A 14,143-nucleotide genomic window follows, 5' to 3' on the forward strand; every position below is an offset into this window, starting at 1 on the left:
ACACCTTCATGCACTGGTTCTCAAAGTGGGGCCCGGGGACCCCCCACTGGTCCTTGAGTGTGTTCTAGGGGGGGGGGGGGGGGGCAGCTAAATGGTTGATATTTACAATAGGAACCAAATGGACCCTTGCAGTTGTGTAATTCAGAGAGTGTACCTATGGAACTGAATGGACCCTTGCAGTTGTGTAACTCAGAGTGTACAAATGGAACCAAATGGACCCTTGCAGTTGTGTAACTCAGAGAGTGTACAAATGGAACCAAATGCACCCTAGATTTATGGGAGTCCGTGGCCTGATGCATATCAAACTGGGGGCCTTTAAAATTAAAAAGGTTTGAGAATCACTTCGTTTTTTTGCTCAAAAAGACTTGATTGCAGTCTGGTCAAGGCTGTTCCAACAGGAATAATGACCCAAATTCTATATGGGTAAATATAGTACTAACAAATCTATAAAGGAATTAAAAGCCTCTATAGTCAGATGTCTACCAATCCTAAGGGAAGTGGTTTGCTGTGTGTGTGTGTGTGTGTGTGTGTGTGTGTGTGTGTGTGTGTGTGTGTGTGTGTGTGTGTGTGTGTGTGTGTGTGTGTGTGTGTGTGTGTGTGTGCGTGCGTGCGTGCGTGCGTGCGTGCGTGCGTGTGTGTGTGAGCGTGTTAGCGAGAGACAAATGAATAAAGAGAGATGAATAACCAGATTCTTCATCACTTCATGTTCATTTATTCATCGTTCAGATACACATCAACACACAGTCAAGGCCTGTTGGTATTAAATCAATAAGTTATATTGATGAGTTTCAGCTGTCCAAATGCATTCACGTTAACCACTTGAACCCTAGTAGGCTACAAACGTAGTTGACCGGCGTCATGCAGGGCTCTGTGCTACTGTAGGTCCGCCCAGTGTTTCCCTCTTACATCAAATCTCTTTACCAAAAGCAGCTGATTGTGTCACGAGTCACGTTGTGAGCTTGTAAATCTGCCAGATGTCAGACTGCCAGATGTTCGCCCCCGGAATAGGGACACCAGGGTTCATGCATGGTCAAATGCTCATAGGTAAGCCCATATACCCTCCACACGCAGAGAACATGAGGACGTTGGATCAGGACAGGGCTGGGCAATATCACGATTATTTAAAACTTTTACCTCGATTAAGCTGAATGAAAATAGCAGATCTACAAACAGATCTACAAGCAGATCTACAAGCTCACAACGTGTCGCGTTGTGAGCTTGTAGGTCGGCTATTTTCACAAATGTTGAACCCCCCCCCCCCCCCCCCCCCGTTGTACAACAAAGTATAATACTTTTTTTTTTTCATGTTGATTCATTGATATACAACAAATTAAAACATGTGAATACAAAAAATATATAAATTTAGCTACATGAGCAAGATGAAGTCGGTTATTGGTTCTAAATATGGGTTTCGATACATTTTCGATGAATTGCTCAGGATGTTCAAGCGGCCTGTTCACTGTATCGCTGCAAACCAGGACTACTGAGCCAGTCTGAACACGCTGCTGAGAGCTTTACAGTGCAGTGATCTGCTCCTCAAAGACAACCCACATAATGTTTATATCGTTGCTGTCGGGCATAAACCTCTTATCTCCATATTTTCATCACACAAAAGCATTAAAAGTGGCAGATCTACGAGCTCGAAATGCGGCGCGAAGCGACATGTTTCGAGCTTGTAGATCTGCTACTTTTGCTATTTTTTTTTTTGGATTCTGAAAAGTAACAGTTTTGGACATATGAGGTTTCCGACAGAGACGATCTATTGCCCTTGTAAATAAAAACACTATAATTTAACCTCAATGCCTTGGGGGTGGCATTTTCATTTATGGCTCGAGTATTTTTGCATTATTTTCTTGAAAGCATCCCCAAATATAATGATAAAGACTGTTTAGCTGCCTGTAGTTGTGGAACAATAGCTCTAGACTGAACCCCTTCAAAAGATCCACTGGCTCTCTTGAGGGGTTTCTGAGAATATACTGTATAGCTGCAACCCACTGGGAAAGAGGAGAGGAGAGGAGAGGAGAGGAGAGGAGAGGAGAGGAGAGGAGAGGAGAGGAGAGGAGAGGAGAGGAGAGGAGAGGAGAGGAGGAATACAGAAAGCAAGAGAGAGAAACAGAATCAGAGACTGAGACAAAGAGAGATGAGGGGAAGGGAAGGAGAGAGAGATGGGGGGAGAGATGAAGGAGAGACAGAGAATGAGAGAGAGAGAAAGGGAGAGAGATAGAGAGAAGGGGAAAGGAGAGAGAGAGATGAAGGAGGGGGGGGGGTTCTTGTAAGCTGATCTGCACGAGGAGGAGGAGAAGGAGGCTGGCTAGCCGAGCAGAGGAGGACAAAGTATGTTAGCAATGTGCTCACTGTACAGACAACAATACACACCCAATAAACACTGTACAGAGATTACACACAGAATCACACTGAACAATACTCTCACACACACACACACACACACACACACACACACACACACACACACACACACACACACACACACACACACACACACACACACACACACACACACACACACACACACACACACACACACACACACACACACACACCCAGCCTGTTTACGTCAATGGATAAAAGACCTGATTGATACTTTGTTGTACAACAGAGCATAAAAAATACCACTTAAAACCGTGTCCTATATACTTAGTTGACTGGAGTACACCAGGGCTCTATAGTAGGCCCCCTAATTATTTCCCTCTACACCAAATCTCTTTGCTGAAAATAGCCGATCTAGGGACGCTAGGGTTCATATGGTTAATTACTGTATAAGACAGTCACTGGCACACACAAGTAATTAACACCCTGCTATGTTTGTAAACAAACTACAATAATAATATAATCGTATTCATTTAATTGCTTCTGAAATATATTCTATGCAAACAAATCAATAAACAGTTTGTCTTTGGACAAGGAGACATCAGACTTCTAGAATATAGTGCAAAGCTCAACAAGGATTATTCCATCGGATTGGATTGATAATTAAGTTAATCCGATACAATTCATTATTTTAACTCAGCGACTCCCAACCTGTGGACTGGGGCCCACTAGAGGGCCATGAGGATATTGCAAGAGGGCCCCCAAATAATTGGCAAAACACTAAGATCTTAATGATAATATAACATGAATAGTAAAAGATGTATGTAAAAAACAATATCATGGTATTTTCTTTCTTTAAAACCCTGAAAATTTTGTTTTCTGACACCGATAAATAGGAACTTAAAGTATACTACGTGAGTTCCACTGATCCAACACAATCCGTCGAATGATCATTACAATTAAAGCATGCTCTGAAAATGTACGCGGCCCACCCATCTGACCACTTAACACGCCGGCAGCCGTTTAGTGGTCAGATGGGTGTGTGCCCCGATCCAGAAAAGTTTGGGAATCGCTGGTTTAAACTACAGCCCGTTTTATCCATTTCTCCTTTAAGACTTGCGAGACAGTGGAAGGAGACACGTGGCGTTGCGGGTGCACTGCAACAGTCTGCCGTGCCAGCGTGTGGCTGCCGGCCTCCTGGTGACACCTGGCTGCTGCTGCCACACACCCCCCCCCACAAAAAAAATTATACAAAATAATCCTGTTACTTCTTCTTCATGGTGACGGAGCGTTTTTACAGTTGTATAGCGAGAACAGAAGGGCAGCCATGATGCTTTCATCCACCTGGTGACGACACACAAAGAACGATAGCAATGGTTCAATTCAGTCATACAAGATGTACTGTATAGCCAGGCTGCAGCAATGGACGGGTTATTATATATGTGGGAATATACTGTATATACGTGTATCACACGCACGCACACACACACACACACACACACACACACACACACACACACACACACACACACACACACACACACACACACACACACACACACACACACACACACACACACACACACACACACACACACACCTTGTACTGTATGTCCAAAAACAGTTGCTTTTCAGGAAATTTAAAAATGAAACCCTATTCCAATGGATCTAATGTAGTTATTATTTAGTCACAAGCTCTAGTAGTTAATACTTTTCATTGGTTCAATATTTATTAAACCCACAGCAACACTTCAACCTGCCCTCCCTATTCTGGGCAAGTCATTACAGGCGAACATTTTCCTAACATTAAAATAGAAAAAGTAAATGGCTGATCTACAAGCTCACAACGCATCGCAACACGGCGCGTTGTCGTGAGCTTGTAGGCCTGATATTTTCCCTCCTTTTGTTTGACACCGTCACGCGACAAAGTTAGTAAGTTAGGACGAAAAAACGTATGTTTAAATATGGAGATCCAAGGTGTCTGCCTGATTCCAACCGTGTAGAACCTTTGGCTCCTCACGTTAAGTCTAACTGAAGGCTGTTATGACAGGATACACTGAGGCTATAGACTCTGGATTAACCTGTTAAAGCATCTGTCATTTTAGATTCTAACCACTTTAACCATTATTTTATATTTTGGCTATTCAAAAATAGCAGATCTACAAGCTCATAGCGCGGCACCGAGTGCCGCACTATGAGCTTGTAGATCTGCTATTTTTGAAAAATCATGAAAATGTGTGCAAAGCTTTGAATATATATTTTTTAAAGCTAACATTTGTAACTCAAATCTTTGCTTCTTCTGGGGGTCCCTGGAACTAAATATTTTGAGATGGGGGGGGGGGGGTCCGCGGCCAAAAACATATCATTTTGGGTGGTCCTTGACATGAAAAAGTTTGAGCACCACTGGTATATAGCAACATACGTTTTTCAGAAACCAGTTAGGATTTAGAACACATTTGTAGATGTGCTCCCGGATTGAATGGGTTAATGTGTGTTCTGTTATGTGCATGGAGAGTCCAGTATGCAAGGCATGTTGTGTGTTAAAATCCACCACAGAGATTCACACGTTCAGCTCCTGGAGCAGAGAGGCCCGTTTCAGTATTACAGTGCTCCACCGCTCCACTGCTCTTATCAACTGCACGCAGACTGACGCTGGTGTCTGGTAGCACCTGATTGGTCGTTAATATTACAGTGTAATTCAATGCTGTGGAGGAAACAGGGCAGGGTGTGTCACCGTCAACCGCGCTACTGTCACACTGCTGCGCCTGTGGACTCTCTCAACCACTAGACAACTCTTCCACAATCTAACAATGCTACACTGTCTGTAAAATACAGTAGACATACATAGACACTGCATTGGCCACTTGGGCCATTTGTCAAAGACGTCACCCTATTATGAATGGCAGCTTGCCATGAATCCACAAGAAATACACCCAAGTCTTATACAAGTAGCAGTAGTAACCCTTGCCGAGCCATGAGGCCCACAGGGCAGGAGCCTATCTCTTGTTTCTGTAGCGTGAGGCGGCTTGAAGTACAAGTACACCCCCTGGACATGATGCTGGTATGTCGCAGGGACTTGCCCCCAATCGAACCCTTGATGCCGAGTGCCAAGCAGGGAGGCATGGGTCCCATTTTTATAGTCTTTGGTGTGACCCGGCCCGGGAATTGAAACCCCCACCTCCCAATCTCAGGGTGGACACTCTAACCACAAGGCTGAGGTTCCGCTTCTACAAACAGTTTTTTGAAAAAAATTATGTTCTTATGTCAGTGGTTCTCAAACTTTTTCATGTGAAGCCAAAGCTCAAATCAAAAAGTGACACAGATGCGTTCCAGGTCTTAATGGGTTAAGCTGACACTGAAATATTTTTTTCAGCTCCAATTTAGTGCACTCCAATGAACAGCCTATCTCTACTGTACACGCATATTATCTATGGTCTGTAACTGCGCCTCGCAAAGCTGCGTCAGGATGCTGTCATCCGTTTAGTCATTTCCGTTCACGGAAAAGACCTTTAAAATATATATTTTGTAAATTCAATTTCTGCTAAGCAGAAAGCTCGATAAGCATCGACCAATTTAATTTACAGGAGGAGTAACTGTATTTATGCAAACTGCAAAGGAGAAACGGAAGTGACGGTGGGGAAGGAAGATATTTTCTGCGCTTCTGGTTAAATAAGACCTGTGAGCTTGTATATCTGCTATTTTTGAATAGCCAACGCAAACATCTAAAATGACACAGACGCTTTGTCCGGTCTCTGAGGAGAGACTAGCATATGTGTACCTCCAAAGGCAAATATTTTAAGCATATTTAAATAGCTTTTTTTTGTTTTTTCTTTGGTGAGATCTGACTTTCATAGTGACAGAACACTGTAAATTAAAAAAAAAAAAAAGCTATTAAAATACGCGATCTAGCGCAAGGCCTATTGGCGCACGTTTTAAGCTGTGGCGGACCCGGGATGGAGTTATGACATTTTTCTACTGTACCATTCATCCTAAGATATCATAACGTCATAGAAAAGGTAAGAAAACCTTAGTCCAAAATTCTCCTTTAAGTGTGTCTTTGGGTTTTATAAATATGGAACCAATGAAAAGTATTAACAAGAGCTTTGTGACTAAATAGTAACTCCATTGGATCCGATGGAACACAGGTAAAAAACGAATTCATTTCCTGAAAAACAAAAAAAACGAACAGTTTTTGACATTTAAGGCTTATACCTGACAATAACGCTGTACTGTATGTGTGTAAGTGTCTGTATTACTGTACGGTGGTCTGTCTAGATGTGTGTTCCATACAAGGCAACGTACCCATCCGTATCTATCTGCCTGAAAGCTGCTTCTTCATACAAGACTTGAAAGACGTGAACTTCTCATCCACCTTGAGGCCCTGTGAAAGTGTGTGTGTGCGTGCGTGCGTGCGTGTGCGTGTGTGTGTGTGTGTGCGTGAGTGCGTGTGTATGTGTGTGAAAAAGGGAAAGAGAACCAGAGAGAGACAGAAACACACGCTGTAAGGAGGCAGAGGGAGAGGAGTCCATGAAACTAAGGCTGTTGTCCTACCGTAGACCCACTAGATGGCGGTATAAGTTCACACACATCACCCCTATGGCAGTCATGTAAGTAAACAGAAACATGGCACACATGGCGGGGTAAGGTGAGGTAACCGAGTATGTTTATTCAAGTACTGTAATTATTAAGTTTCAAGGTACTTTGACTTTACTTGAGTATTTCCATTTCTTGATGATTTATGCTACAACTGTACTACATCTCAGAGGCAAATATTGTACTTTTTAATCCACTAGTTATTATTTGTATTATTATTATTATTTTACAATATCGATAAATAAATAAATAAAAACTTGTGGAAATAGTCGATCGGCTAGTTTCACTGTTAAGTAGTGCTTAATTCGTGGTTCATTCATTATGTTTTTTTCTTTTTACATTTGGTTCCCAGGGAGTCACCAGATTTATCTTTTGGGTCTCAGCTGAAAAGGTTTGGGAGCCAATGCTCTAGTCCAGTGATTCTCAAAGTGGATTCTAGGGACTCTCTGCACTATGAATTGACCCTTAGAAGTCTGTAACTCTGACAGTATACAAATGAAACCAAATGGACCCGTTAGGGATACTGTCAGAGTTAAGGGGAGACCTTGAAATGTCAACGTTTGGGAACCAATCCTGAGTCTGTCTAAGGTGTCCATATCTGCCCCGTCACCTGTGCGTGCAGTCGTAAACATGAGAAACAACATTTAAATGTCCCCGGCGCGGCCGGGAGAGGCCTCTCACCCTCTCGGCGCGGTGCAGCCGGTCCTTCATGATGCCGATGAACTCCTTGTAGCCCAGCTGACCGTCGTGATCCTCGTCGAAGATCTTGAACACGGTGTTGACCACGTGGCGGGTCAGCCGGAGGCCCGTGGCCACGAACACCGCCCGCATGAACTCGTCTAAGACCAGGAGAAGAGGAGAAAAGATTAAAACGTTTCCCAAAGCTTTTTGGTGAGCTGTGACCTCATCTACAATTGGAAGAAAAGAGACTAACGCTTGAAACCCACCAGGCGCACAAGCATAAAGCGCACGGACGGCGATTTGATTTTCCTTCCGCTCCATGTTAATGAATGCAGCCGTTCTCACTGGCTGCGCATGGACTCGCGCACGTGAAGGTATGTTTTTCGCTCAAAAGAGAAGAAAAAAAGTTTGTCCGTGCGCAGTCTCATTGAAATGCATTGACCAGACGTCCCGCCGCGGCCAGGTTTGGCAAGAACAGTCGCGCAAAAACCTGCGCACGCAATAAAAATCATTTTCAATGGGAGCAGTGTGTATTTACGCTGTGCTGGAAACAGCACCGCTAGGAAATGCTCTGTGCGTTCACGTTTTTTATCTGGTCGCAGAGAGTTGAAATGTTTTCAACCTTGAGTTTTGGTGGACACAAGCCTGGAAACCAGACCAATCTGCCCTGTTAGTGACCCCTACAGCCCGTGCTGATACAGAAATCTCCATATATGGGCACAAAAGCGACACAGACAGACGGATACAACGGGTACTCTGACAAAACCCCCCACACTAGGGGGCACGGTGGCGCAGTCGGTAGCGCTGTCGCCTCACAGCTAGAAGGTCCTGGGTTCAATTCCCGCCGGGGACGCTGTGGGCGCTGGGGGCGTGTTCTCTCCTCCGGTGCATCAGTGCCCATACCCTAGGTGAGGTTGGTGAAAGGGCCTTTCTGTGTGGAGTTTGCATGTTCTCCCCGTGTCTCCTAGGGTAGTTAATACCCTCACAAAAACATGCAGTAATCCTGGTCACTATACTGCCTCCCCCTGGTTAGCCAGGGCGCCTGATGGAGGGGAAAGGAACTGGTTGGAATAACGTGTTCCTTCCACGCGCTACGTCTAACCAGGAAACTTCCCCCCTGTCGGGTGATAAGAAGCGGCCTGCTTGCTCCTCATGCATTGAAGGAGGCATGAGCTTCAGCTTGGGCTCTCCCTAGGCTGGCAGAGGGAGAGTAGCGCCCAGGATTACATAGGCAATTGACACTGGGTGAAAAAATATGGGTTACAAAATCGTGGGATAAAAATTTTTAGAACTAAAACCCCCCACACTATGACTCAGACATGTTGGTCGGATAAGCGGTGCGACGTACAGTAGCTGTGAGTAATAAAGTCCCATGAGTTAAAGAGCTACAAAGTGACTTTGAACAGAACACCAGTGACAATGTTGGTACGGGGTGCTAGAGGAAAGGTCATGGGGTCACCCAAATGGTTATGGTTCATCGTACGAAAGGCTGCCGTGTTAAGTGGTTAGATGGGTGGGCCACATACACTTTCGAGATTTTCAAGCGGGCCTTGATGCAGAAAAGGTTGGGAACCGCTCAGATATCTTGTTTGGGACCAAAGTCTTGGACGGACAGACGGATGGATGGTACCCTGAGTACCCTTGTGTGGCTCACAAGTTAGAATCCCACACAAGTGTGCGAGTTATGCACACTGGATGAACTCAGGTGATCCGACTCACCTTGACCAACGGAACGGTTGGCGAAGTTGTACATCGACATGGCGATGGTGAAGTCCTCCAAGTTGTTCAGGAACTGGAAAAAGGTCCTGAACTCTTCAAAGGTGATACCCTGCAAAGGACACAAACATGGGAGAAATTACCCACAAGTAGGCTAGCAGAAAAAAGCAAACGTACAATTCATGCTACGGCGCGTAATATGCTTCCATTTATCTTGGTGAAGACTTTCAGACAGACAAATCTTTCAAACAGTCGTGACTCGTTATCAAACATTTTCATTTCAAGGGCCGATATATTTATATATATTTGGCTGCCAGACCCCCATCTCAAAATATTTTGTACCAGGGACCCCCAGAAGAGAAGATGTATGTAAAAAAAAAAGAAAAGAAAAACAAATCTAAAACTTTCAAATGTTTTCAAGATTTTTCAAAATGCTTAAAATAGGGTTAAAGTGATTCAGCTGATTGTGATCTCACTGTGTGTGTGCAGATTAAAAACATCCTTTTTTTTTCTTAACATTTGGCCCAAATGCAAAGAAGTGAAAGTAACAGTTTCCCTTCACAAATATACATATATCTTGCATTAACACTACTCTTACAAGTACAATTTGTTCAAAAAGTTACTCAAGTCAATGTAACTTAGTAAATGTAACTCAGTACTACCCTGTGTGTGTGTGTGTGTGTGTGTGTGTGTGTGTGTGTGTGTGTGTGTGTGTGTGTGTGTGTGTGTGTGTGTGTGTGTGTGTGTGTGTGTGTGTGTGTATTGTATCTTTTGGGAAGAGGTCAGGTCGTTTGCAGACTTTTCTAAAGCAGATTAACCTGACACTTAAATAAACAAAAACAAAACCAGATGAACGCTCAAACATCCCTGTAGCAACACTGCTGCCATTGATCTCCAGTCAACCGTGCCGCCGCTACTAGCTTCTCCTGTCGGCCCCTGGGGGCCCCCGCGACGAGCACACACACACACACACACACACACACACACACACACACACACACACACACACACACACACACACACACACACACACACACACACACACACACACACACACACACACACACACACACACACACACACACACACACACACACACACACACACACACACACACGCACACACGCCTTCTTAACAAATGAAGCAATGAGTGAATGTGTGACGATTTGCTGTTTTAACAAGGCGAGGGCCATAAAATATCTCTCAGCCCGACGATGAGACCCACTTGATAGTCAATGGAGATCTAGCAACAGGCTCCTCAGCGCGGATGAGGAGCGGGTCGGCACTTCGCTCCCAGAAGAAAACAAATTAAAGTTTCACTCAGCAGCTAATTCAGAACCTCTCCAAGGGTGTGTGTGTGTGTGTGTCAAACAGCCAGAGGGGGTTTTGGGGAAGCATTTGGTGTAGTACTCGGGGCGCCAGTGGCTCAGGAGGTTAGAGCTTGGAATCCGAAGGTTCCTGGTTCGATCCCCGGCTCCTCGCTGGCTGTGTCCTAGCTGGCTGTGTGAATGTGTGGGTGAACGTTAAGTGTGCTGCAGTCCATACCATGTGAAGTTACTTTCTTGGTATCATCAAACAGTAAACACGACAGTTACAAAAAAAGAAAAATCTGATTATCTACAGTAGGTGCAACGCCTAGCATCTGTGTCATTTTAGATTTCTTTGGCTATTCAAAAATAGCAGATCTACAAGCTCATAGCGCGGCACCGAGTGCCGCACTACGAGCTTGTAGATCTGCTATTTATTATTTTAATCTTGAAAATGTGTTAAAATCTTTGAATATATATTTTTTAAAGCAAAATTTGTAACTCAAATATTTGCTTCTGGGGAGGTCACTGGAATAAAATATTTCGAGATGGGGGTCCGCGCGGCACTCGGTGCCATGCTATGAGCTTGTAGATCTGCTATTTTTGAATAGCCAAAGAAATCTTAAGATGACACAGATGCGTTCCCGGATCGAATGGGTTAAGACAGGGTGAAGGAGGGGCCGTGGAGTGTGGAACACCTTCTCATCCTGGATGGTGTGTCTCAGGTTCTCCAGGTAGGCATCCACGTTGTCCACGGTGGTGTAGCGCAGCAGGATCTGAGCGAAGTCCTCCTCGCTGATGATGGGCAGGCCTTTGGAGAAGGACAGGAACTCGATCTCCAGAACCTCCGTCTGCAGGTTGTCCATGAACCTGGAGGAGAGTGGGAGAATACCACAAGGTAGAAAATACTCTGTTACAAGTTACTTACTTGAGTAAAGGTGCAAAAGTATTGGTGTCAAAATATACTTGAAGTACCAACGCAAAACTACTCATTATGCAGAATGCCACATTTGACATTTTTAAATGGGACAAGCTCACAACAGGGCTTAATTGAATGTAAATAATAATCTAAATTGCACGCGCACACGTGACAAGACGTACTCGAGAAGCTACCACCGTGTCATCTGAGTGTCATCAGAAGTGATGCGGGAATATAGCCCAAAGAAAAGAAAAAAAAACATTCATGCTGATTGTGAAAAATATACTAGTGAAAGATTACATCATCGTTGTCGTGCAGAAACCTCATATATCCAGGGCTTTTTGTGTTTTTTATTTTTTTACTTGAATCCTGAAAAGTAACAGTTATAGGCATAGAGAGGTTTCCACCCGACGGAGACGACATCAAAAATAACTTTTGTTGAATTGAAAAAGTTACACAGTACGACTTTACTTTGTTTGTTGAAGCGCATCGCATTTTTTCCACTCACTTGTAAAAGTCTTCAAAGTTCAGCTCTGCCTTGCCTTTCCTCCCGAAGAAATGCACCAGTAAGGTGGTGTCCGTTTTGTTCTCGTCCTCCACATGCTGTACGGATAAAGGTCCAGAGTGTTCAATCAAATCTATCATCCTCCCAAAACAAATAATGTACAAGCTCATTAAAACAACAAGGCAGAATGGCATTAAACAATAGCAGTCTGAACTGAACTGAACTTTACATCTATGTTTTGTAGATCATTGGTCCTCAAAGTGCGGTCTGGGGACCCCCAGGGGTCCTTGGTGGTTACAGGTCCCAGCAATATTTGTTGGTAGAGTGTCACAATCATTTTTATAAAGTACAGTATAGGGTTAAAGTGATTCAACTGATTTTTATGCTAAGTTAACTAATTTGACGGGGGACCCCCTGGAACCCTCTCAAGGACCCCACTTTGAGAACCATTGCTTAAAACTATTATTATGGTTGCCATTCGCTTATTTCGCCATGTTAGTTCAAAGCCACAGCCAGGTTCAGCCATTAGGCAAGGACTCACAGTTAATGGTTGATCTTTTTTTACAGGGCCTCAAACACAAGTGGAGTGGAGAGGTTTTCCCCCATTTGTCCAGAATTCTAACTTGTGTCATCGTGCAGTTAATTACTTTTCAGGAAATCGAAAAAAAAATCCTCTGTTCCAATGGATGGGCATATCATTATAGATCATAGAGTCATTCAAAATCTTTGACTTTAAAATACGAAGTGATCTTGTAGAACAGCTATTTTCGCAAATTTTACGTGACACTGTCATACGATGAAGTAAACTAGCCTATTAAATCGGGCATTAAGATATGAAAAAAACATAAAAACACTAAAAATAGCCTTCCAACGCGATGCAAAGCGCTGTGAGCTTGTAGATTGGCTATTTTCGGTGAGTGACACCGTCATAACGACAGGGTGTAAATGAGGCCATCAAAGGTGACGCCGCCGCTACCTCGGAGAGATCAGAGAACACGACTTGACTGGCGCCACGCCTCAGCACACCCCACATGCCCCGCCCCCCAGTGGCATGGGGCTCCGCCCCTGGCTGCTCACTGGCGTCTGGAAGGACCTACAGCCGCGTCAGTGGGAGCACACAGCTGTTAGTTCACACACACACACATCTGGCAAAAATGCTGGCTGGATTAGTGACAGAATCGCATAAATAGAGGCACACACCCTAACAGAGCAAATGACAGAAACATGAGCGCGTGCACACGTGCATGCGCTCGCGCGCACACACACACACACACACACACACACACACACACACACACACACACACACACACACACACACACACACACACACACACACACACACACACACACACACACACACACACACACACACACACACACACACACACACACACACACACACACACACACACACACACACACACACACACACACACAGTCTGTCTGACTGTCTCTCTCTCTCTCTCTACCAACCTACCCACCTTGTACTTTGTCATATGGCGACATCACAAAAAACACACCTCGGACTAAAAACGTGCTGCATTTTCCAATTAATCACAGATTTTCAGCGAGTGCAGTACGTTTTCCGCTTACGAAATGCAGTCCTTTCTCGTATGACGAAATCGAAATAAGCCTCGATCATTTCACAGTCAGTCAGTCAGTCAGTCAGTCACACACACACACACACACACACACACACACGGGGGGGGGGGCTATCCTGACTAGAAGGATTGACACCCACATATCTGAGGAGGCTTTCTGACGTTAGAAGGTCCATGGACCATGAAGTGGAGTGGGGCTGCTCTTGCAGTGGTGCATGCAGTCTTTTCTTGAAGAGAAACGCAGGCCAAGACAGACAGCTGCATGCGTGTGTCCCTGGAACCCAGGGCGTGAAGCCTGGAGCAGAGCGGAGCGGGGGATCCATGCCAGGTTGGATCTGTAACCGGATCCACCCAAACAAACATCATCCGATACCGAGCTGGGAGCTGCATGTAGGTCACTCCTTCTCAAATGTTTTCATGTCAACGAACCCCCTAAATTGATATGTATTTGGCCGTGGACCCCTAAGGTGAAATTATGTCGTGCCAGAAAA

General features: G+C 44.6%; 3 protein-coding genes across 4 annotated transcripts in view; 2 read left to right on the forward strand and 1 right to left on the reverse strand.

Moving 5' to 3' along the window:
- Positions 1-14,143, forward strand: part of fgf20b (fibroblast growth factor 20b) — a gene marked incomplete at its 5' end in the record, with an annotated part of 338,476 nt that overhangs the window by 299,826 nt on the left and 24,507 nt on the right. The window lies entirely within an intron of this gene.
- mtmr7a (myotubularin related protein 7a) overlaps positions 1-14,143 on the forward strand; it is a 123,910-nt gene that overhangs the window by 86,538 nt on the left and 23,229 nt on the right. The gene's annotated exons all lie outside the window — the stretch shown is intronic.
- Positions 2,092-14,143, reverse strand: part of micu3b (mitochondrial calcium uptake family, member 3b) — a 31,610-nt gene continuing 19,558 nt past the window's right edge. The window contains exons 9-14 of one of the 2 annotated variants that reach the window (XM_080416284.1): positions 12,053-12,147; positions 11,324-11,495; positions 9,322-9,430; positions 7,603-7,760; positions 6,631-6,709; positions 2,092-3,672 (exon numbers count right to left, since the gene is read on the reverse strand). In XM_080416284.1, coding sequence (XP_080272410.1) covers positions 6,641-6,709; positions 7,603-7,760; positions 9,322-9,430; positions 11,324-11,495; positions 12,053-12,147 — 603 coding nt within the window. In that variant the 3' untranslated portion in view covers positions 2,092-3,672; positions 6,631-6,640. Of the gene's footprint in view, positions 3,673-6,618; positions 6,710-7,602; positions 7,761-9,321; positions 9,431-11,323; positions 11,496-12,052; positions 12,148-14,143 lie in introns of both variants that reach the window. The other variant, XM_080416285.1, reaches the window with a different exon arrangement.

This window comes from Gymnoscopelus braueri, assembly GCF_963280865.1.
Source record: "Gymnoscopelus braueri genome assembly, chromosome: 20".
Classification (NCBI taxonomy): domain Eukaryota; kingdom Metazoa; phylum Chordata; class Actinopteri; order Myctophiformes; family Myctophidae; genus Gymnoscopelus; species Gymnoscopelus braueri.